This window comes from Carassius carassius, chromosome 29 (genome assembly GCF_963082965.1).
Source record: "Carassius carassius chromosome 29, fCarCar2.1, whole genome shotgun sequence".
In the NCBI taxonomy this organism is placed as follows: Eukaryota; Metazoa; Chordata; class Actinopteri; order Cypriniformes; family Cyprinidae; genus Carassius; species Carassius carassius.
The window spans coordinates 18817081-18841700 of NC_081783.1; the positions used below are offsets into that span (position 1 = coordinate 18817081).

Below are 24620 nucleotides of genomic sequence, written 5' to 3' on the forward strand. Positions count from 1 at the left end.
GAAAAGTATAATAAAATATTTTGATTACACAATGGAAAAAATGCACTGACGAATTCGGACAACAAGAAATCCTGATTTTAAGCTATTTAAGACACTTTTTGCAAAAAATATTATATTTTTATAGACTGTAACATCTTGTAAATCATAATGCGTTGCCGAGTATTAAAATTTGAAAAAAGCAGAAAAAAATTATTATTTCAAAACTTCAACACCAAATGTACCTGCAATTATAGAATCGCTGTTTTTAGTCACTCAAATATGTGTCTATGTTCTTGTCACTGACCTGCAGGTGACACTGCGCTTCAAGGCCCCGCCTCTTTATGAACGTCACGGACCCCCGCGCACGCCTTTCGTCAAATCAAGCTCGGCGGTTCCGAGGGGCACGAGATACATTGACCGCGTGCGCTAAGTTTTGACTTTTAAAAAATAACGACACTCTATACACGACCAGGCGCCTCATATTTAACAAATGTACAGGTCGGATCTACTTTATTAACAGCCACGTAAACGGGTTTCAAGACGTCAGGAACGCTGTGTTTTAAAAACATCAACATATCAGAAGTCCCGGTAAGTGATGCCACATTGTTTGATTTAGCTGTAAGTTAGCATTTCGTTTTATCAGACAGTATTTTGCTTTGCGTTTGTATTTTTCAATAAATAAACAATTTTATTGCTCTGCTGAAAGTCTTCAGCTTCTAGTTTGCTCAAAACCCGTCAGCAAATCCACAAATGCTACTATGGCGAAGGTTTAGTTCATGAATATTAAGTAGAGTCATTTTCGCTGTCTTCATTCAAGAAGCTTAATTGGTATTCATGAGGAAGGTCTTCGCCATAGTAGGATTCATAAATTCGCTGAGGTTTAATTTCGTAAATATACAGTGGATGCTGTAAACGTAAGGCAAACCTGTTGTTGAACGTGTAACGTGTATACGTTAATCATATTGGTAGTGAACACGGTTATTAACCCAGTCTAGCGTCAGCTGTGTTTGAAAGCACCATCTTTGATGCTTTGTAATGGAAATGAGGGCGCATGGAGAGATCTGACCAGGATGTTCACAGTTCACAGATTCATGGGACGGATTTTCCTCATTCCTCGCTTTTGGCAATTCAGTTCTGACTGAGAAGAGAAACCAAACACAAGAGACTGCGGGTTATTGTAAATAGACACTTTCACTATGTGTGTGTTTGTGTGCCTGTGGGACTGTCCAGACCTTTGCTTTAGTGAAATTATGTAAGCTCCCTTCAAATAATGGTTCACCCAACAGTGAAAATGTCTTAGACTAATAAACATAGACTAATGCCTGTAGGTTGTGTGTGTGTTTGTTTATGAAATATATCCAGTTATAATAAAAGTAAATTGGACCTGTCAAGCTGTAAACTTAGCCCCCCCCCCCCCCAAAATAAAATAAAAATAAAACCACCAAGTATGATAAAATTGGTGCATAATCCAAATCTTCTGACACCTTATGAACATACTGTTCACAAAACACACCGAAATAACTGATCATGCACAAATTAATTCTGTGAATTAATTGTTTAATTATTTGTTTATATTTCATTGAATTTATTGATCTGTGACACAAAAGGCATTCTGAATGATTCATTCATGAATCGGACTAATCTGGTTTTTAGTTTAACTGGCAGTCTCTGTCCTTTGTAATTCAATGGATAAAAACAACCAGTACAATTGTTAGTATTTCTTTTGTGTTACTATGAAAATAACTTGCCATACAGGTTTGGATGAGAAAACAATCACAGAATCTTCTGTTTTTAGTTGAACTTGAGGTGTTTTGTCAGCAAAACTCCATTAAGAGTGTTTCCTTGAAACCATCTAACATACACACACACCCTCACCATCACTGCAATTTTGGTTTACATAAAAATGCAGACACAAGGATTAATTGTCCTTTTTGTCATTAGTGAATGTTAAAAGTATGTGAACTGATATTTCTGGTCTGAAACATGTACAGACAGCTGAGAGCGTCTCCCCTGAGGCAGCACACCAGATCCTCATGAACAACATTTGAAGATCTGTCTATATCTCTTCTGTCTCAGCACTGGAAGATGAGCAGCTGAGCTTTCTGAAGCATCAGTCTGTAAGCACCTGCAGCGATGAGCTGGGCCGGAGACGACTGGACCGTGGGTCTGACGGGTCACGTCCTACAGAAGGTTCAGCAGCTTCAGGCTCTGAATGAGAAACTGAACAAGGAGAAGCAGCAGAGGCAACTGCAGCTGGACAACTCAGAAGCAGCTCTGCACAAACAGAAGCAGAGGGTGAGTTATGGCGGTTTAACTGAGCGATATGTACATGAGCATTTTAACCTTGTAAAGCCTGACATATAAAAAACAAATCTGAAAACCTTTTTTAAATGGATCAGTTTATTCTTTTTGAGCATGTAATTTGAAATGTATTCTTTCATGATTTATATAATTTATACTGAGAATGTGGAGCTTGAAGAATAAAAAAACAAATTTTGCCCAAACTGAGCAAAAATATGCAATTCAGTTCAGTTGCTGGTATTTATGTCCAGAAAGAAAGATGAAATGCTAATGTAAATCAATGATATATTTATAAGTCATTCTGTATCTCCCAAAAATTTTAGTACTGAGATGATATTTAAATTCTTAGTTGCATGATTAAAGTTCTGTAGTTTTTCGTTTAACACTTTTTTTTTTTTATTGATGCTGTTCGATCAGAGAGATGCAACAATAGTTTAACAGAGATCAAAATTAAATTAAAATAGTAAAATACTTCCTTACTCTCCGAGTCATACACAAAATAGCCTACAAATTTGAATGCTAGCACCAAAAACCATGCATATAAGAAAAAAAAAAAGAGTATATACATAAAATGCAGTAGTTGGAACAATTCTGAAGTAAAAAAGTAAATAAAAAATGTAAACAATCAATATGTATTTTTTTCTTTATGCTTTTTATTTATTAATAAATCAGGGCCAAGAAACCGTAAAGGCCATGAATAGAGAAAGAGGGCACATGGTTCAATATCTAAAATAAAACATTCAGAAATTTAAAAAAATGTATGCACAGTAAGAGGTCAGTGCTAGGCAAAAAGTAAGCATCGGAGTAGCTGGAGCTTGTTGACCACGATCACTAGATGGATCAAAACCAGGGTTGATTTTACACAACTTGGCCTTTGTCCAATACACTATGCAACAAAAAAAACTCACAAATAGAACCAATAAACTTTCCTCAAAAGCCTAATGGATCATCAATTTAAACATGATTTTTCTATTAAAAAAAAGTATGAATAATCAAGTAAAGTTGTTTCAGTCCAGTGTTCATTTTGAAATATTACTCAATCTAAAATGTGTTCTTGTGTTTACTTTATAAAAATGAACATGAACCACGATGTGAAGGTGCATGTTTTTACAACCATACTTAAATGCCTTTTGCTTGATAAAAACAAATGAACCATTGATCAAACAACAGAAAGCATTTGATAGATTGTGTGCAACATTTCTGTTTTTATGATATTAATAATTTAGAGGCTTTAGCAATTCATGTAAGAAAAATGATACAGAAGACTTTTTATAGGGTTAACAGAGGCACTCTAGCAATGCAGAAAAGCTGCCTGTAAGGAAACCAAATGTAAAGTTGGCTAAGAGTTACAGCACAGCTGTAGCACAAACAGTACGGGATGTGTTATGTAGCATCTTCTCTCTGTCAGTATGAGGAGGTGCGTGTGGAGCTGGCCGCGGTTCAGAGGGAGCTGGGAGGAGTGCGTGAAGCAGTGCAGGTGGAGGTGCGGGCCAGAGAGCGACTGTCTCACGACCTGCAGGTCAAAACAGGTCAGGTGCACTCGCTGGAGGGACAACTCGAGTCTGCCAGAAAACAGACACAAAACCTCACACAGGAGATCAAACGGTGAGATGCGCACACACAAATCATCCTGTCTGTTTACACACCAAACTGAACCAAATCATATGACAATGATTAGCAGTTGAAATGTCATTTTGTTCTTACATTGATCCTTGCATCACTACTGTATTTATTTATTGATGTAAAAAAAATTAAGGAATGTTCCAAATTAGGGTTATGCAAACATTTTTAACTAACCTTTTATAACCCCATATCAAAGTAAAAAATATAACTCTGCTAAATTGTTGCATAGCCAAAGATGTTTGGTTTGCCTCATCACCCACTCTCATTAAAAATGAATGACCATTGGTTGCTTTGTTGCTGCATATCACTGTCAATATGAACGACCATTAAAGAAATGCTTCACCCGAAAATGAATTTTAAATTTATATGAAGTATCCCTTTAAAGTGGAAATTTCATGTATTTTTATTAAGTTTCTAGTTATGTCTGTTTTCTAAAGTGATAACATTTCAATACATTTGTTATTTAAGCCTAAGTGAGTAAATGATGAGATAGTTTTCTTTAATTGCAATGAGGCTGAAAATAAAAAAATGTTATGAAAACACAAAACATTCCAAACTAATTTTTTTTTTTTTGGAAATTAACAAAAGTTAGAAATGTTGTCTTAAGCTAAATTAAATAAAATGTTTAATTTTGAAGTACTAAAAGTGAAATAAAAAAATGAAACCCTAATAAAGATGGCAAAAGTAAGTTGCTTAACTTAAAATGTGTAAAAATGAGAACTGAAAATAAAAATAAAAGCCAGTTCAAAATATTAATAAATAGGGTAATGTTATAAACATGTGATGGGTCAGGCCTAAGGTGCTGTAGTGATATCTGTACTACTAGTAGCACCAAACTGAATTTAAATTTGTTTTTGAGAGACCTTTTTGCCCCATTACTCTGTCTATGTCTACCTATAACAAGCACCATCTCTTTTTCTTTCTCTGCTTGTAGGCTTGAGGCGGAGCTGGAAAAGCTGCAGAAGGGAAATGGCTCTGGGGAATCCATGTTGTTTTCCACACCTTGCTGGAACATGAGCTCTCCCTGGGACAACAACGGTAGCACCCCTCATGCTCAGTGCATTTGTTTTTCACTTTTCTGTCTCAAGCTCTACTTCAAAGATTGCAAAATGTATCCACTGATTAAGTAGGGTATGGAGTGTTTTATTTTTCTGAAGGTCCCTAAGGACTGATTGCGTGGTACACAATGTGTGATGGCATTGTTTCTCTCTGATTTTAACTTTGCTTTTCTACACGTGGGATGCATTTAGAAAGATCTATTCATCTTAATTTTTTAGCTCTTGTTTTAACCTATTTAACTCAGCAGGTGGTTTCAGAGCAGAGAGTGAAAGCAAAACACAGCATGCCAGAGTAAGTCACGTATACATTTAAGAGCAACCTCTTAATAAGAAAAGTTGTTTATGAGTATACTTCCTGACTCATTTCACTGTTTTGTGTCTGTTGTAGCAACAGCTGCAGTTTGGAGATGTTCCCAAGCCCTCAGTGGGTGGGGCTTCCTCCCCGTTTCCACAGCAACCTCATAAAACCCCACCCCTTCGGCGCAACATACGCCAATCAGAACCGTCCACTCCCTCCTCTGTGTTTCCTTGGGAACGTGTGGATTTGTGGTCCACTCCCAAAGGACGACCAGCTTCCTCGGTTTCATCCAGTGATGTCATAATCAAGAACAGTGACTCGGGGATGGAGGAAGCCTTGAGAAATGGGATAGATGGTGAGCTTCTCCACACACTATTAGGGGTTTAAGAAGTTCTGCACTGAAACGCTGAATTTAAATCAGTTTTTCAGGCATCAAGGAGTAAAACAAAATAAGGAATCTTTTTGCAACTAGCCCTGACAATGCTCTTTATTTCCTAAATACTGAACTACAGTTTGACTAACATCTCTCTTCCATCCCACATTTGCTTGTCTGCTCTGTAATAATCATTAATGAAAGCAGTCCAAAGTCACTATTTACAATGTGTTGGCATGGCTGCCAATGAGATCAACCTTGTCAGTGGCATGAGCAGATTTGTGTTGTATTTGCATGTTTAAGGAGGTAGATTTTACAGCAGTCGTAGCTTCAGACTGTGCTGGAAACAAATTGGTTGCATACCTACATTTGCCATAAGAATGTGTCTAAGGTTAAGGTAGTTTAAGGAAATAAAGTGCAGTTTTATTTATTTTGTGCAGCTCTGTGTTTTCCCATTAACTAACAGAAAGTATCATGTTTATTCACTGAATGTCAGGTGGATTTACATAAGCATCCTGATTATAAATGAGTGAAGTAGTCCGGTTTCCAATAATATCCTAGTACATCTACAGAATCTAATCCAAATAGAATTGTATGTTTTCTGTGACATTTAAAAGCAGGGATCTATAATATAAGTATTGCTAAAAATGATTAAAAGCACATAAAATACTGTTCAGATGTTTGAGGGCAGTAAGATTTAGCTATTTTATGTTTCCCAAGGATGTATTATTTGATCAAAAACACAATAAAATGCAATATTTTTATGAAATATTATTGCAATCTATTCAATGTAGAAAAAGGTTGTGCTGCTTAACATTTAGATTTTTTTCTTTGAAAAAATAATTTGTTTAAAAACAAAATGCCTGAGCTAAACTTGTAAATCGTAGTATATAATATATATTTCTACCTTTTTCACTCTAAATCTGTTGTCAAGCATCAAAACATCATTGCATACAGTGAATAAGATTGATATTTCTTTAGTAACTTTCAATTCAATTCATTTGAAAAGTAAACCGTCAACATTCAGCGTCATTGTTCTTATCTTCCAATATTTTAGCAGATGAACTGATAAATGGCATAACTTAGTGTAAATTTTAATATTGGTCGATTTGTTGTATTGACCTTTGTTGCAGTGTAAAATTCATAAAATGAAAGGAGGGAATTGTACACAGTGACATATGCGGGTCGCATGCGCGTAATTTGCACGGGGGTTACGGGGGTCATGACCCCCCCAAAAATCAGATCCAGCTAATATAACCCCCCCAATATCATCACATCATTCAGATTAAAATAGATATGAAATATTCAGAATGAATACTTTTGTTCATTTTCTTTATTAATTTCATTTGCCAGCAAGAAAGATAGTATCATATTTTAAATAATCTGTAATGTACGCCCCGCCCACCGCACCGATTTGGTATTACCAAAGTCTCTGGTATTACCCAACCCGCTTTCAGTACCAAGTTTGTTCACTATTTTGCGCAGTCGATGGGATGAATGGTTGGAGAAAGCTGACGGAAAGATGAAAAGGACACTGAAAGGCAGCCAGACAACGATTTTTCATTGTTTGTCGACACCAGCCAAAAAAAAAAAGAAAAAAGAAAAATCCTGACCAAACGGAGGTACCCTTAAGTTAGCTGTTAAGTTAGCTCAGCGTTTCTCAAAGTGTGGGGAATAGAAACATTCTCGAGGTCGGACATCCGGGACTTTTACTCCCATAATGCACTGCGCGCGCATAGCAACCGCGGTGAAGGGTAAAACAAACAAGCGCTCGCCATTAAGCAACACGAAGCGGAAGACAAATGAGCGCAGATATGTCGAGAAAACTGCCGAGAATCATGCCTAAAAAATTAGCAATGATTCGGCAAATCAAAGAATAACAAAATAATACCACTGCAGAGATGGCCACTCAATTTTCTGTTGCTATGTTATGACATTGCTATGCATAATGGTCGGCAGCTCTACACTGATAAGCAACAATGAAATGCACTAGTTGTGTGGGGAATAAGATACGTTTCTGCAGTTAGTCTATTTTTGCTTTTTTGAAAAAACCGTGTCCCTCACTGACACTGTACAAGCTGTGCCACTGACAGACTGAGCTCATTACAGCCATTGTGTAACACAGTGCTTTTGAATAAACATTTTTTTTTCTAAATGAATAGTTGATGTAATCGACGCTTGATGGGTATTTAAACATGACTGCAATATGTCTGGATACTCGAGCCTGGGCCATGCCTTTGGGTTGTTCTCCCAGGACTCAGCTGGATGTCGATAGGGACAAGATTGTAACGTTAAACCTTCTGTGAATAGATACCTTTTTGATTTTCCTCGGGCTTTGCCTTGATTGCCTTCGGTTTGTTTTACCCTTCAAACACGGCGGCGGCTTGTTGCTATGCAGGTCACATGATTTGTGACGTAACGCCGACCAAGAGAATGACAAACAGGTTTTGTGCCCATCTTTTTAATTCCTTTATTTATTGACCATACACTCAAAACAAAGACACATTTAAATGTAAGCCTTGACGTTACTTAACCTCTTCACACATAAGTTTAAAAGTATTTCAAGGCTACCGTTATTGATCGTAGTATCGCTTTATGGTTCCCATGGAGACGCGCCATTCATTGCTTGTCACACCGTAGCCACAATAGTGCTGAATGACTGATGATCTGCTTTTATTTCCTTTTTTATTCAAAATTTCACAAATGTGTTAGCTATAGCAGGATATATCTGATATTCCGATTGTCAAATATGTGCAAGTGGATGTGTTTTGTTGTTCAAACACCTTTATAACGATCGCATTACTTGAGCTGTATGCGCAACGTATTTTAGGTATCTATCTTATTAAAATACCTAAAAAAATACGTACATTATTAGGAATTTACCACCTCTGGTTCAATTTGAGATTATTTTTATTTTTGTTTGTTTGTTTGTTTTTTTGTTGTTCTTTTTGCATGGATTTTGCAAAGTGTCAAAATGAATCAAAGCACAACTAGGTTAATGTTAGTCCACACTTGTATTGATGTTATCAGAGGCTAAATGCAAACACAATTATTATTATTTTTTAATCTAATTTTGAGTCTTATTTCATGCAAAGTGATAATATAATTGCACTTTCATTTTCTTTATTTGAAAATTTTTAATGCTGTTATTTGATGTTAAGTTTTTAAAATGTGATGTTAATAAAATACATTTTAACAGTTAAACTTAAAGCCTAGTTTATTAACATTTTGTTGGGGTGATTGGGGACAGGTGGGGCTCGAAACCCTTTCCTACCTCTGAAGTGGGGAATGGCAGAAAAGTTTGAGAAACACTGAGTTAGCTGATGATTTGTTTTGTTGACTGGAGTTGGCTGGCTAGATGTTCGTTTGCCAGTGTCCTATGAGGTAAAGCCAGAGGGTGCCAGGGACTGTGTAGAACCAATGTCACTGAATTGTAACTGCTGTTTGCTCCAATACAGTCACCCGTTTTGGGGGGGATTGCATAATTAAATTATGCAAATTAGCATGTTACCTTTTACACAAGAAAATAATACAATAAATTAATAAATAAATAAATATGCCACGAGTTTAACCCCCCCAATGGTAGACCCAAAGTTACGCCCTTGGCGGGTCGTATCTGTTGCCAGAATGGGACACATTTGTGAGGTGGTTTAGTGAGAGAGTGGGTGAGCAAGATAGATCAGTATTGCACTGTGTGTGTGCCTGGGATGAATGTTCTCCATTGTTTTGTTTCTTTGGGTTGGTGAGTCATCAGGGTTGGTCATCTCCACAGACAGCTCTCTGCAGCTCTACAACAAACGATCACTGATTCTTCCCAATAAACACTTCCCTTGCAATGGCCCCTGGATCCGGAATGTAAACTTTTCTGGAATGTAAATTCCTCAAGAGAGGCTGTAATAAACTGTCGCTGTAGCAGGTGGTTCAGAAGGGTTTTAAAAGGGTTGTATCCAATCCATTCATTTCTTAAATATTCTAAGTTAGCCATGGTTTTCACTGAGTGTTATTGTTTACCTGAGTAAAGTTTAAAACAGGCTGTTTTTGCTACAATGGTAGCAAATTGACCAAAGGACAAGAATGCTGAAGTAGATTTCAAATGAAGACAATGAAGCAAAACAATTTTGAAGGGAGATATATAGAATACATCAAACACTTATTTCAAAAGAGCCAAAAATATAATTCAGATTGATAACATATAAATAATTTAGTGACCGTCTGTCTCTCTCAGAGCTGCGTGTGCGTGTAACAGATCTACAGCGTGAGGCACAGCTGGAGTCTGAGCGCTTAAGGGACATGGAGTCTCGTCTGGCTCAGGCTAACAGAGAGATCAGCACCAAAGAACAGAGCCTGACACGCATGCAAGACCAGCTGACCCGTGCACAGACCCACATCACACAAGAGACTGACCGGGTCAGTAATTAATCATTACTTTTTGTTCAAAATCACTGCCTGTACGGTGTATTAAATGTTTATAAAATGTCGCGGTGTGTCTGTAGGCCCAAGCTTCTGAGCAGAAAGTGAAGCACCTTCAGGAGGAACTGAAGTGTCAAAGGCAGAATGCTGAAAGCAGCCGCTGCAGCGCAGAGCAACGCAGGAAAGACATGGAGAGAGAACATCAGAGGGTGAGACGGAGAACATGGACACGCTTGTGATTCATTGTTTCTGCACTGCCCTGCTGCTAAATACACAGCCTCATCACTCTTTTATTTTTAGCCTCAAGTTGTAAGGTCCTGTCTTGGAATTGAATTTGTTTCCTTAATAATAGCTCTTTTCACAATGTATGTAATTTCAGTACAGATGTATGGGACAGTCCCAGAGTGACTGGAGATTGATTTGTGTTGTGTAGGAGCTGTTGGAGCTGCAGAGAGAGAGACAGGCCCAGGAGAGACAACATCAGCAGGAGACCAACAGACTCAACCAGGAGATCCAGCTGGCCAGAACACTTCACAACACCCTCCAGGCTCAACACGACAAGGTACTAGGGCTGAAGAGTAACTAGATGTAGCGACCCTGCTGAATTGACTAGAATAGTCTAGGCGTTGGTCAGCCTTTATGTAAATAGTGTAGCTTTGTATTAAGTTTCATTTATTTAGAAGTTATGTTATTGTGATTACTTTGTGTTTGCCTTGGTAATAAAAAAAATACATTCCACTTTAAAACAGGGGTCCCACACATATCTAGGCAAGCCTTGATCTAGTAGGAAACCCCTAAGGAACCAGAGCAAAGTCCTTAAAATTCGGATCCACCTTTTAACAACTTGGTAGTGCTTTAGCAATCACCCTGTGAATACCTTTGTAACCACTTAGCCACACACTAACAACCATTTAAAGGGATAGTTCACCTGAAAATTACCTCATGATTTACTCATCCTCAAGCCAACCTAGGTGTATGACTTTCTTCTTTCAGCTTTGTAATGGCAGTGTATGGAGGTCAACATTTTGAAGTCCAAAAAAGTACATTCATCCATCATAAAAAGTACTCATAAGCTCCATTAACCTTCTGAAGCAAAGTGTTGCACTTGTGTAAGAAAAGTATACACTTTTATAACTTTATAAACCGTAATCTCTAGCTTCTGCTAAATGTCGTTTTTTCCTCGTTCACAAGATAGTAGTGTTTCAGTGGATGACATAGCAGTGTTTCCCATAGACTTAGCTTGACATAGCAGCAAACATTATGCAAATTCATTATCTGCCAGCAGGAGGTGCTTTTAAAGAATAGGAATCAGAAAGAGCTTTATTGCCAAGTATGCTTGCGCATACAAGGAATTTGTTTTAGTGACATAAGCTTCCTGTACACAGAGACCACAACAACAACACAGACAAATAAATATGTACACACATGCAAATATAAATAGACAAATTTTGAAAAATAAATTCTGTTAACAGTTGTGCTATAGATGATAGAATGGAAAAGAATAGAGTGAGATGCAGGGATGTGCTAGGAATGGAGGTGGTAACAAATAAATATAAGGTTATTGCACATTTTATTGCATAAAGTGGGGAACATTTAACTGTTCATGAGGTAGATTGCCTGGGGGAAGAAACTGTTCTTGTGCCTTGCTGTTCTGGTATTTGCGGCTCTGAAGTGCCGGCCAGATGGCAAAAGTTCAAAAAGGGGATAACTTGGATGGAGCGTATTTTGATTTTGAAACGTACAGTGCTCATGTTTATTCAACAAACTCAAAACTTTTTGGAAAATATATTTGTGGTGGTCAGTTTTGATATTGTAGCGGGCTACCAAAAATAAATGAATGTATGGGAAACACTGACATAGGATGTGGCAAACTGTATTATTGTCTTTCCACAGGCTGAAACACTGATCTTTCAAGAAATCTATTGTTCATTTATATTTTTTTCATGCTGTAGTCAGTAGTAAAGATAAATGGTTCACGTGGTGCACCCCATGCAAAATGTTTTGTTTGCATTTTGTGATCAAATTGACAGGCTTAGAAATCTGAGACTGTGTTTACTAGTGTTGTCAAAAGACCCGGTACTTCAGTACCAAGTCGGTACTAAAAAAATTTAAATGTGACGGTACCAGGTTTCTTTAAGTACCGGTAGTACCGACGACCCGTTCAAACCCGGTTCTGGTTGCATACAGCGCTATGATTTCCGCGAAGCAGAACACGCGGACGGAATCTCAAAATCCAGTCATGAAAATGAAACTTACATTTTAATATGGACAGTCACGGAATTTGTCAAGGTTAGCATAAATTAATCAAATCAAATCTCCATATGGACCAGTATCTTTAAATGTTAAGCCGCAAAAGTTGGTTGAAATCTGCATCCTGCATGATCTGCGCGTCTCTGTGTGAATGAATGAATGGTTTGTTTACTACATAGACTGAAGCGCATGACGCTTGCAGTAATGAGGACATACAACATCACCAGAACTGTTCACTTCACAAGCATTTTACTGTTTCATTTGAGTAAAAAATAAATTTTACTAAGGGCGAGTAAATTATGTCTATTGTTAGCCATTGGCTAATAAATTCTTAGATTTTACTCGCCAGTGTGTGTGTGTGTGTTCGAGGCTATTATAAGATTGGCGCAGATATATTTTCACTCGCTGAACACTGACTGAGCGCTTCAGAGTTCTCTCTCCATCAAGCGATCTGTACTTTTCAATTCATCTCAATGGACGCACAGTACACCTGTATTTGCCTCTTTTACTGTCTATGGTATTTGCCGAACTGTAAACTTTGTGTGAAGAGGCACGACTCGCTGTCGCTTTGCTGATAGCTCTGTTTCTCACACATGCAAAGAGAGAGAGCGAGAGTCTTACCACGCTGAATCGACATGCTACATGTAAACTATATTCTTTGTTGTCTTCTCATGTCAAAATAATGTAGTTCATTTAGAATTATTCATGTTTTCGAACAAGCAGAAGATATGCCTGTTTCTCCGGTAGTGGGCGGAGCTAATACGCAAATAGCAATTTCATTGGCTGGCGCTCATCTTTTACCGTCCCTGTTTTGATTTCAGCAAATCAGTTCGCCCGAACGCAGACAACGTGATTAATATTCATGAACCCAGCAGCTCATCAATCCATAGTGCATTGTATATTGTTAGTATGGTAGTAGAATTAGTAGTATTATTATCTTTTAATAATAATTATGATCTATTACTATTTTTTTTTTTTACAGAAACCCTCAATGAACAAAAATGTCTTAAGCATCACCACCAGTCTTAAGTTCAGATAAATGACAAATATGCATTTATTACAAATTCATTTTTACATAAAGGCATTGTGCTAGAAATATTACTATTATTTTGTAAAATGTATGTGATACTGCTACTACTGTTAATTAAAAATTAATCACACAATGCCTTCCATGTTTTAATTTTAATAGCAAATCCACTTTATTTACCAAAAAATAAAATGTGTTTAAATTTCATAAATTAAAAGACAAATTAAATTTGGGTGAAACTTGTTTACTGTTTTTCATAATTATATTACTTGTAGAAGAACTTTAAAAACAATTGTAAATAAGTATAAAGAATGGCATTGGTTTTATTTTTAGTGATAAAAAGTTTTTTTTTTTTAATTAGCATATTTTTGTGTTTTGTTTTGGTACCGAAATTGGTACCGAGAACCGCGGATTTTCACTGGTATCGGTACCGAATACTGAAATTTTGGTACCGTGACAACACTAGTGTTTACCATACATTGATTTATTTGTGGTCGGGCCGCCACGATACCAAAATGTCACATAGATTTTCCAAAAGGCTTTGACTTCGTTGAATAAACATGAGCACTGCACGGTTCAAAATCAAAATGCGGCGCAGTTGTTTTTATAATGCTGTATTTCTAAAAGAAACCAACTCTCTTCAGAAAATGTTCAACGTCATTTTCATTTCATCTTGCATTTAAAGCCTAATAAAGTAGCAGAGCAGAGCGCTGCTTTGTGTACAGCCATTACCCAGGAACCCTCTATTTCTCCTGCTCTAAAAGCGCCTCCTGCTGCCAAAGAATGAAATTGCATATATACATATATATATAATATATGGAGAGAGAGAGAGAGCGCGGTTTCTCTCCATAAAATCAATACAAATGTTGTACTAGTTTAATAAAAATGTTGTACTAGTGCGTGTATCTTTTAACCACCCTCATCCAAGCACCAATATTATTATACATTTAGTATTCTGTTGTTACATCTATTCCATTTTTATCAGACTGTGAAATAATGGCTCCATTCTTGATTAGAAAAATCTGACTTTGGGTGAACAGAACGTGCGCACTATGCTGTTTATGAAATTAACATCACATGCCACGTATGCATACCCTAGTGTACGCAGTATACTTTGGCCTCTAGAAACCACATAGCACTGCTCTAGCAACCAATTAGAACACATAGGATAATGTAATGATGAATGTTTAGACAAACACCACTCGCTTCTCCTATTTCCTTAAATAGCTTTGGTTCAGTCAACTAATTTTTGTTTGTAATTTGTAGAAACTAGACGTTTTCTACTCTGCATTAAACTGTAGCTTCTGTCCTTTTCTTCGGTCTCTCTTTATTCTCTCTGGCTCTCGTTCTTTGTCTCATGAGAGCTCCAGTATGGGTGTCCTCTGGTCTATGCACTAATGTCACCCCTCTCTCTCTCTCTTTCTCTCTCTCTCTCTCCCTCTCCCACTGCTCATGTTTTCTCACACAGTTCTATTCCTTTTTCTCTCTTTCTGTTTTTCCTCCTCAGAGGACACTAGAGCGAAGGTCAGTGTTGTAATCTCAGTGTGATGTATGTTTGAAACACACAGCATGGTTTTTCAGAAATGCTTATATTCTCCAGAGACATGAGTACAGGAAGAAGATATGGGTATGACCCAGGGGTTTGGTGTGTGTGTATAATATGTGTATGTTTGTAGTAAAATATCACTCTACCCATACAGTTCACTCATATTTCACCAAGATATAACAAGTCTTGTTTGAGCCCTGTTTTGCTGATAAGATACTGTGTGTTAAAATAAGACACGTGATGCAAGCATGTCTGTAAATACAGAGATCAGTAATTGTGTTTCTATACTGATGGGACACAAAACCAATACCATAACCTGAATTGAGTTCATAGAATGTGCTGTTTTGAAATTCTGATAGTTACAGATTGTATAACACTACTTATGGCCGTACTTGGATGTTTTACATAATTACAGATTCTCTCTATTTGTATAGAGAGAAATAAAAACAAAGTGAGCATAAACATCTCAGATGTGTGCTTTGCATGAATGTCTAATTTACATGAATATGCCTTTGGACTCAGTCCTGTAAATGTTGCATGGTTTGTACAACATCTGGTTGAACTGCAAGACACGTGAAGGGACATTTTGCATTTTACATTCCATAAATAAATCTCATCATTTGTTTGAAATGGTTTCCATAACATTGGTTTATGTGGCATCCTGCATGAAAATGAGTGACGCATATCTAGTCTGCCACAAACATGGCATGGTGAAGATCCGTGCTCCCTTTTTTTTTTTCTTGGCACACACGCTAATCCTTCTGCTGATGGTTTGTCTTTCTCTCAGGTGTGTTTGCAGAAGCAGAGTTTGGAGAGAGATCTAGAGGATGTGAGAGGAAAATTGAAGAACACTGAGTCTGACCTGAAAGAGAGTCAGAAGAGAGAGTCACAGACTGAAGCCAAACTCACGGTACAACAACATATCACACTCATCAGAGTCAACACAAGTTTAGTTGTACTACTATTCAGAAGTTTGAATAGTAATTTTTTTATATATTTTGTTTTAATTAGTACTTTTATTCAGCAAGGATGCTATAAAAGCTATAAAAGGTTTCTGTTTTTAAACAGATGCAGTTCTTTTAAACCTGTTCAGTGAATCCTGAAAAAATGTATCACTGTTTTCATCCCCACAACGGTTTAGAATGATTTCTGAAGGATCATGTGACACTGAAGATAGGAGTAATGATGCAGAAAATTTAGCTTTGCATCACAGGAATAAATTACATTTTAAAATATATATATATAAAAAATCTTTGTAATAATATTTCACAATATTACTGTGTTTTCAATCATGTAAATGCAGCCTTGGTGAGCATAAAATATTTAATAATCTTTTTTACTGTAAAATATAAAAACATTTAATTTCTCTTTCTGTGAAGGTTAAAGGAGATATTTGGCTATTTTTCAGCAATTGTGTGTGCTTAGAAATTTTGATATTGTTTCTAAGTTAGAACTTTGAAATTGTGTGCTAATTTTTAAGGTCAAGTAAATCAAATAAATAATTAAGAATGAAGGGACAGAGATTCACTGACTTTTCACCAATCTGACACGCTATTTAATCAATCTGCCTCGCCATTTTTTTTTCCCCCATTCATCAAAATATAAGTGTTAGGTTCTCTAAACGAGTGACAAGAAATGCTGTTCAGTAACAACAACACAAAGTCCAGTTAAAGTCACCCGTCACAATGTCTGGTAGATAAGGCAGGGCTGTTTTCAGTTATGACAGAATGATTTTTTTTTTTTTTTTTGCTGATTCCTCACCCTGTCAGAAAACAAAATGATCAGAGAGAGATCCTGTCAAGAAAAGAGAGACAAACTAAGACTAGACAGCATGTTTAAATGGCATAATTTTGACTTACTGGTATATTAGTAGTGATATAAAGTTTTTGTTATTATTACAATGATAAATGGCTTCTTTATTTCATCTTTGGGAATGTCCCCAAAAGTAACTTACAAAATTGAAACGATTGTACTGATAAATATTTTTGTGGAAACCATGATGGATTTTTTTTTTTTCAGTTTTACTTGATGTACGTTCAAAAGAACAACATTTATGTGACAAATCTTTATAATAATGTAAAAAAAAATTACTGTTGCTTTTGATTAATGTGTCCTTGCTGGATAAAAGTACTAATATATTAAAGAAATCTTACTGGCCACAGGCATTTGAACGGTAGTGCATAGCTAGATCAGAAACACAAGCACGTACTGATCAGAGAGACCCAGTCAAAGAGACACACACACACACACACACACACAGATGAATCTCCCAGTGCAACAATGCCGTTACTGACTCAGCTGAATGCAGTCTCAGATATAGCACCATTATCTCCTTATGACTTCTGTTTCACGCTGGGGCTTGGGTTTAAGCGCTTTATTTTTAGACAGTATGCATACAATGAGAGTCATGTATTATAAAAACCAAAAGCTTTTATGTTTAAAAGCAGTGTGATGTTACATGCAGATCAGGATTGCAGTTGGATAACGTCTTTGTCCACTTGAATGCTCTCATTATGTGTATCTAGGTGTGTGTCTTTTTCCAGCATGCCTCACCCTAAGGATTGTTGCTTTTCACCATTAAAGTTCTGTTCGCTGTAGCAACACAGTTGTATAATGCAGTTTTATGGATCTTCAGATGTGATGTGTGTCGACTCTTTAATGATTAATCTCATCTGAAAAGCCTGTTGTTCTTTGTTCTATATGCGCACTTCTCATCTTCTCCTGTAGGAGGCGCTGAGGGATTGTGAGAGTCTCACTGTGTCTCTGGGGCAGATGAAGAAACAGGAGAAAGCTCTACAGGAAGAAGTAAAGCGATTGACTGAAGAGCTTGCTGAGGCCCTCAGGATCATTAAAGAACTTCAGGGTGCGTAGGAGAGGAATCTGGTCCACACAGAGCACTGTGTTTGTGTGTATTGGCCCTGCCCTGTTATACACACCCCTTGTGTTTGCCTCCCTCTTCTGACCAAACCTTGACAGAGCACCTTCAAAAATCACTGTACATTATGAAAAGTCTATGATGGGTTAGACAAGCTGATCAAAGCAGTGGACACCCAGATCCTCCCAGCCTTTATTATTTACATTTGTGTTTTATAAGACCATACATTTTAATGTGTCATTAGTTGAATACTTTATTACTGCTGTTCTGGGGTGTGATAATATTGAACTATTACTCTGACTTGAAGAAGCAAATGCCAGAGCTTTTATTCTTATTAAATGATAAATTTATATGAGATAAAATGTATATAAAACTTGGCTTTTTTGCCAAATAATTGCCAATATCTAGCATATCATTTGCACATTTTTTTTTAATTTAGTTGATTCTTCTTTTTCCCTGTAGCTCAACTTGTTGCTCCTCCTCCAGCTGTGGCTGTTCCTCACTTTAGCTCTGCAGGAGACTGCTTCTCTCCCTCCGTTTCCCTTCATCGTGACCACTCTCCTCCATACAGCAACTCCTCTCAGAGGAAGAAAGCCCCTAAAGCAGGGCAAACAAGAGAAGAGAGAATGAAGTACCCCTCCGGCAGAGAGCCAGGAGAGGGCATCGACTCGGAGCACATTGGAAAATTTGAGTCTGAGGAATCACAGAAATTTAAAGGAAGAGGCATCCAAACACATCCAATTGACCCTCTGAGATTGAGTGAGACTGATGTAGAGACCTCAGTGACGGAACAAGACACGGGTATTGAAGATGTGGACACAGACTCGGAGTCAACCAGCGGCACAATGCCTAAAAGTGAATCGGCCATCTCTTGCAGCCTACAGATAGATGACACATCAGGCAAAACTGAAAAACGTGACTCTGCACCTATAAAAGATCTGAAGAAGGAGAACGCAGAACTTCGTGATGAACTTAGAGATGTGAAATATGAGCTTCAGAAGCGTCTTGAAGACCTCGAAACCCAGAGAAGAGCTGAAACTGAGGCTAGGACCAAACTGAAACAGTTGAGCCGGAAACACTCGACACAGACAGAGCAGCAACATGCCAAAGCTCTTGAACTCAAAGACAGCGTGACAAAACTGGAAGCCCAGCTGGAGCAAGAGAAGAAAGAGAGCACAAAACTGAGAGAAACTCTTGATTCGCTAGAAAGAGAAGCGGAGAAGAAGCTAGAAGAGATCGAGAGAGACCAGGAAGAAGGTACCCAGCTGAAGAACGATTTGGCTGAAATGGAGAAAAAGGAGACTTGCATGGAGGAAGAAATGACAAGAATGAAAAAGGACTTGCAAGACCTTCAGCTCAAGCTTGCACAGGAACGGGAGGAAAGAGAGAGGGAGAGAGAAGAGGAAAGGAAACGGATCAGAAAAGAGGAATTGGAAGGACTAAAGATTGCACAGCTTCAAGAAGAGCTTGACAGTCTTCGAAAATCTAGGAGTTTGGAAGAGAAGATCTCAAAAGACAATCTTCCCCTCACATATTTACAACTAGAACACCATCCAAACACAGATAATAATCCTGCTGTTATAGAAAACAAAGACTTTGTTCCTTCTCCTGACAGTCAAGAGTTTATCTGTGATTCTGTGAACCTTCAGAACACAATGGTCTGCAAAGAAACCAGAACAGTAGAGCTGATTATGGATTTTGGAGCACAAACTAAACCAACAGATGACAAGACCTCTGCTGCAGAGATGGGCAGGACTCAAGCACTGAGCAAAGATGCCTCAGATTTGGACAGCACTACCGTTTTAGTTTTAGAGCTGGAGCGCATGAGGGCAGCGCGAGACAGAGAGTCAGAGAAGGCAAAACTAGCTCAAGGAAAGCTGGAGGTCCTACAGAAGCAAGTGACCACTCAGACCAAGAACCTTACCCAAGCTTTTGAAAGCCAGAGCAAGCACATTGAGAACCTGCTGAAAGAGTTGCACGATAAAGACTTCTCCCTAAAGAAGCAGAGCAAAGAATTGCAAAAATGTCAAGAGAAAATCGCTCTTCTTGAAGAAGAGGAAAAACACACTAGCATGACCATTGTCCCCAAAGAGGTCTCTACGCCTCCTGAACTGTCTACAGAGATCTCAAGAGAACTAAGCTGTGATTCGGTCTTCAGCAACACAAGCATAAGTGACCTTGAAATGTTTAGTGATGATACACAACCGGTTCTGAAGGAAAAGGTCTCACAGCCTTCTGTACAACTTCCTGCTAGTCAAAACTTTGACCAGACCAACACTAGTAAGATATCTGATAAGCTACAAGCGACTGAAGCTTCCAAGCCACATGAACATTGTGGAAATGCTCAGGATTCTAGTGCTGATTCAGAAGCACCCAGACTTTCTGAGTTAACTGATGAGAACACAAGTTCTCTGTTGCAAAATGAACAGTTGGATGTTCTTAACTTCCAAAATCACGTCCCAGAACCTTCCACGGGTGATATCAAAGAGCTAGAACGAGTAACAGAGGAATTACAGGATGCTCCGCTTGAGCTGAATGTGTTGAAGGCTCAGAATTCAGAGCTTGCTCTACAGGGAGATATGATAAAGGAAGAGCTTCTGACTGTTAAACAAGAGAACGAAGAGTTGAAATTGAAACTGAAACACTTGGCTGAAGACACTTGTGCTAAACAAGATGGTGCCTTACTTTTAGTGGACACTGAAAATGAAGAATTGTCAAGCACAAAGGAAGGGTTACAAAGTGGCTCTCCACTAGGACAGGAGGAGTTGATTGTTCTTCATGCAGACTCCAAAGCAGAGGTTCAGTCTCTTCAGGAGGAGGTAAGTTTTATTAAAATGGAAATGTTTTATTGGCATGAATTGGAAAAAAAAACTCTAGCAGTTTTCTAAATGCATCTTCATGATGTTATTGTGAACACGCATGTTTCATTTTTTTACATTTTGATTTACATCAATCTTGGAATGACAGGATTCTCTATTGTATGCCAAAACATCTCCAGTTATTTTGTTTAAACGCTTTTTTTAATAATGATTGCAAGTTCACATTAAGATTTACTTTCATCCAGTCAATAACCAATGGATAGAACCAAGCCCCACCCCTAATTTTTTCTTTTTCAATAATCCGTTTCACTCTAATGTACCAGACAATATGGAAGAAAAGTTCCTAACCATGGTGCAATGTGACAAAGCAGAAGGTGATAATTCCCTTCCATGTTAATCTGTGATCTTGTCCTTAGTCCGCTACGAACACAAGACATTTTTTTTCCTCCAATAGTGAAATTATTCTAAATTAGCATGACTGTATATTGAACAAAGTATGTTCTGTTGTGATTTTGATACTTCATGTATCATTTTCAGTGAGTGCAGAAATATGACTTGAATAGCAGATAAAGTACAGTCATATCACAGCGTGTCATAGTCCAGTAATGCTCCACTACTGTTATTGCTCATTTAACAAACATTTAACCCTTTGTGTTGATCCAACGGTTACTTAATTAGGAAAACTCCTTTATTTGCTTGTATGTATAGTAAATGTAGGTCATGTTCATTTTTTTTTATTTTTTTTTTATTCATATTTGCTGTGTCCTCAAGATCCAGGCGTTACAAGAGCAAATCCAGCACCTCTCTGAGCAGAACAGGACACAAGCTGAAGAACTAGAACTCTGGAAGCTCTCAGAAGAAACTGTGGGCAACAGCTCGCCTTCCATCGTGCTAAAAGAGTTCGAGCTGTACCTCCCCTGCAGTCCCAGAAAGCTGCACACGCAGTCCCAGATAACAAGGTAACATCCTTTGACTGTCATTTGTTGAAGATAAATATGCGATAAGCAACATAGTAATGTAAACCGCGTTTGCTCATAATAATTTTTAAAGGCAGTGTGAGATACTTAATGTGAATTATGGGTATGTTGATCCTGAGAGGAGGAAGGTAAACACAGGTTCAGGTAATGAGTGATGTTTATGTAAGACCCTTAATGCAAGACCCTTCAGTCTGTGCTCTGTCTGCTGTAGAACCATGATGCACCAGTGCACTGTGCAAGATGTGTCAAATCGTTCCGGATTGGCCAACACAAATGACCAAATCAACTTAGGGAAGCATGTGTCACCTAAAACTCAAATGACACACAATGTGAGAGAATCTCAAGAACCTGATAAGGTAAATAACACTTAGTAATGCATGTTATTATTTACATATGGAGAAACATTGAACTGTTGAAAGTATGGAACTGTACTTTTAAAAGATAGTTTTCCCCAAATGAAAATTGTGATCGTTCACGTTCCCTCATGTCACTACAAACCTGTATATGTTCTTTATTTTTATTTTTGTTATGGATTGCCTTTTTTATACAATGAGTGTGATTGGGGAAAGGGACAACAAAAGTGTTGTCACCTGAATAAAAACTGAATAAATATATAGTCTAGGGCTGTATGATTAACCAAACTAAAACCATAAGTGCGCTCTGTGGTTTTCAGACAAACAAAATATATGATTGATGGTTTAACATTTGCTAATTAAGAAATTAAGCCATTAGCATTGATGTCACAATATTATGAAATGGAATGACACACACACACACACACACGCACGCATTGTGCAGCCCTAACATAGTCAAAAGCATTTGAAATTTGGTAAATTACAGACCTTTCTTTTTGTCTGCAATAAAATGCTTTTTAAATGATCACAGACCTATTCATTTAATTGTTTTCAGGATCTTATGACTGGAAATGAGAATGTATTGACCAAAGAACATGCTCAACACAAATGTGAAAGCAGCTCTGTTAACAACAAAAGTCCTCCTGTCTGTGTCTCCAATATAATGAGTAGTAACACTAAAGACAAGCCATCACCTCCACTGACCAAACCAGCAGATTACAGTAATTCAGATTCTCCGACAGTTGCCTCACTGTCTCCCGAGGATCAGACCAAAGCAGAAGGTGCTAGTGCGCACAGCCAGGACGATGCCTTGATCAGTGTTTCCATCTCAACCAAATATCAGGTAATCAACCTCAATCCAATCCCAGAGTCCTGTGGGACTGCAGACTCCCAGAATGCTGGTGTGTTATGCCCTGAGCATAATGATATCGAAACCATGGAAACTGTTGATTCGGATAAACACGGACATTGTCATGGAGAAACAACAGATAAACCGAACAAACATGCGGAAAAGCCAGTCAAGAATGAATCTGCTCCGTGTAAAATTGTAGAGGTCATCAAGGTCAGAACAGAGGTGAAGAGTGTATCCACTCAGACAGAGGAGAGCCAAGATCTGATTTTGGGGGACAAACAGCCACCCATCCATACCTGCACTCAAACAGATGTAGAACAGCTGGAGATGGTGGAAGATAAAGGCGATAAACAGCCTGCAGACTCGCCACCCATCTCTCCAACTCCACAGCCTCTTACAAACCAACTGCTGTTATCCAGCACGTTCCCAATGAATAACCCAGCTCACCTCGCCGAACGCATCCGACAAAACCGCAGCCGCATGTCTGCCGCTTACGACGAGACCGAATACGAACCGTATGGCCTGCCAGAGGTTGTCATGAAAGGTTAGATACTAGATTAAAAGCCTAACCTTCAAAATGAAGACCTGCTATAAATTTACTCACCTTCATGCCATCCAAGATGAGTTTTTGTTATTGGAATAGATTTGTAGAAATTTTGCATTAAATTTAGCTGGAAACAACAGTTTGAAGCGAAGTACGCCTTAATGTTGGATTTATTTCTTATAAACAGCTTTTTACATCAAGACGTTGATAGACTAGAGTCATGTGGATTATTCTGATGTTTTTATCAGCTGTTTGGTCTTGTATTCTGCTGGCACCCATTTACTGCAGATGGTCCATTGCTGATCAAGTGATATAATGTAACATTTCTCAAATCAAATCTGTTCAGATGACGAAACAAACTCCTCTACATCATGGATGGCCTGAGGGCGAGTCAATTTTCAGTTAATTTTCTTTTATGAAACAACTTTTCCTTTAATGGTGTTTTTATCTCCTGAAGGCTTTGCTGACATTCCCAGTGGGGCGGCTTGTCCATACGTTCTGCGTAGGGGGCTTCTGGGAACTGATGCAGTGCCCCTCCCACGCAGAGAAGCCGCGCCCCAGGAAGATGATGATGATGATGACATCGAGCCATAGTACTCATACACACCTGATACCTCCCGTAGGTATTTACTCTGCATGCTTAGCAACATGTGTTTGGAATGCATCGTCATTTTCACTAGTTACTCTAATATGACTCACATTTCAGAGCAGCAGCATCTGTGCATGTTCTCAGGTCTCCATGCTGAAGGAATATCATTCTTTAATCATAATGTACACGTCAACGGTGTTTTCTGCTCACCATGACAGTCTACAGGATCTGAGCGCTGCCTGTGGCATCTCATTTTTTTTTTCTGATCATTCTCGTTAGCTGACAGACAATGCCTTATTGTGCATATTGATGTCGTATAGTTTTGAGTGTTGGAGCAGTTTATAAATTAGCTCTGAAATACCAATGTAGTACATTTTTGTTTAGCGAAGAGGAGTTGTTTGCCCCTGTTTTATGAGACTTGAATTTTGTGAATAGCCTTATTTATTGACAGACCCGTCTTGAAGACTTGCCTTTGTGCACTACTGTAAGAGAGAGAGTGTGTGTGTGTGTGTGTGTGTGTGTGTGTGTGTGTGTGTGTGTGGTATGACTCAGATCAACCTGAGCCTGTTTCCGATCCTTGTAAGGCGATTCACTGTCAGGCTGTTTCTTTCTCTCTCTGTCATCTAGCAGCTTTATAATGCACAGTGGAGTATTTATATCATTTTCCATTTGTAATACAGCATTTGAGAAGCTTGGATACATTTTTGATTAGATTAATCTATTTATCTGATTCACTGTCATCTGT

General features: G+C 38.1%; 2 protein-coding genes across 7 annotated transcripts in view; both read left to right on the top strand.

The window, feature by feature from the left end:
• stx5a (syntaxin 5A) overlaps positions 1 to 24620 on the top strand; it is a 168918-nt gene that overhangs the window by 12521 nt on the left and 131777 nt on the right. The gene's annotated exons all lie outside the window — the stretch shown is intronic.
• si:dkeyp-115e12.6 (centromere protein F) lies at positions 455 to 24128 on the top strand. 6 transcript variants are annotated; one of them, XM_059516194.1, is made up of 17 exons: positions 473 to 567; positions 1971 to 2274; positions 3689 to 3885; positions 4838 to 4941; positions 5207 to 5253; positions 5350 to 5614; positions 9858 to 10039; positions 10126 to 10251; positions 10476 to 10604; positions 15653 to 15775; positions 17593 to 17728; positions 18203 to 20559; positions 21331 to 21518; positions 21748 to 21892; positions 22422 to 23286; positions 23744 to 23909; positions 23993 to 24128. In XM_059516194.1, exons 2-16 carry the CDS (start codon positions 2113 to 2115, stop codon positions 23878 to 23880), a joined length of 5163 nt encoding a protein of 1720 aa, XP_059372177.1. In that variant the 5' UTR covers positions 473 to 567; positions 1971 to 2112; the 3' UTR covers positions 23881 to 23909; positions 23993 to 24128. The 6 variants fall into 6 exon arrangements, with proteins under 6 accessions (XP_059372175.1, XP_059372177.1, XP_059372176.1 ...); XM_059516193.1 differs by having other exon boundaries at positions 23744 to 23905; XM_059516192.1 differs by having other exon boundaries at positions 455 to 567; positions 2056 to 2274; positions 23744 to 24122.

Coding starts and splice junctions, on each gene's coding strand:
- si:dkeyp-115e12.6 (XM_059516192.1), top strand. CDS start 2,113: ATGAGCTGGGCCGGAGACGACTGGACCGTGGGTCTGACGGGTCACGTC. Junction 3,886..4,837: donor CTCACACAGGAGATCAAACG/GTGAGATGCGCA, acceptor CTCTGCTTGTAG/GCTTGAGGCGGAGCTGGAAA. Junction 23,287..23,743: donor GCCAGAGGTTGTCATGAAAG/GTTAGATACTAG, acceptor TATCTCCTGAAG/GCTTTGCTGACATTCCCAGT.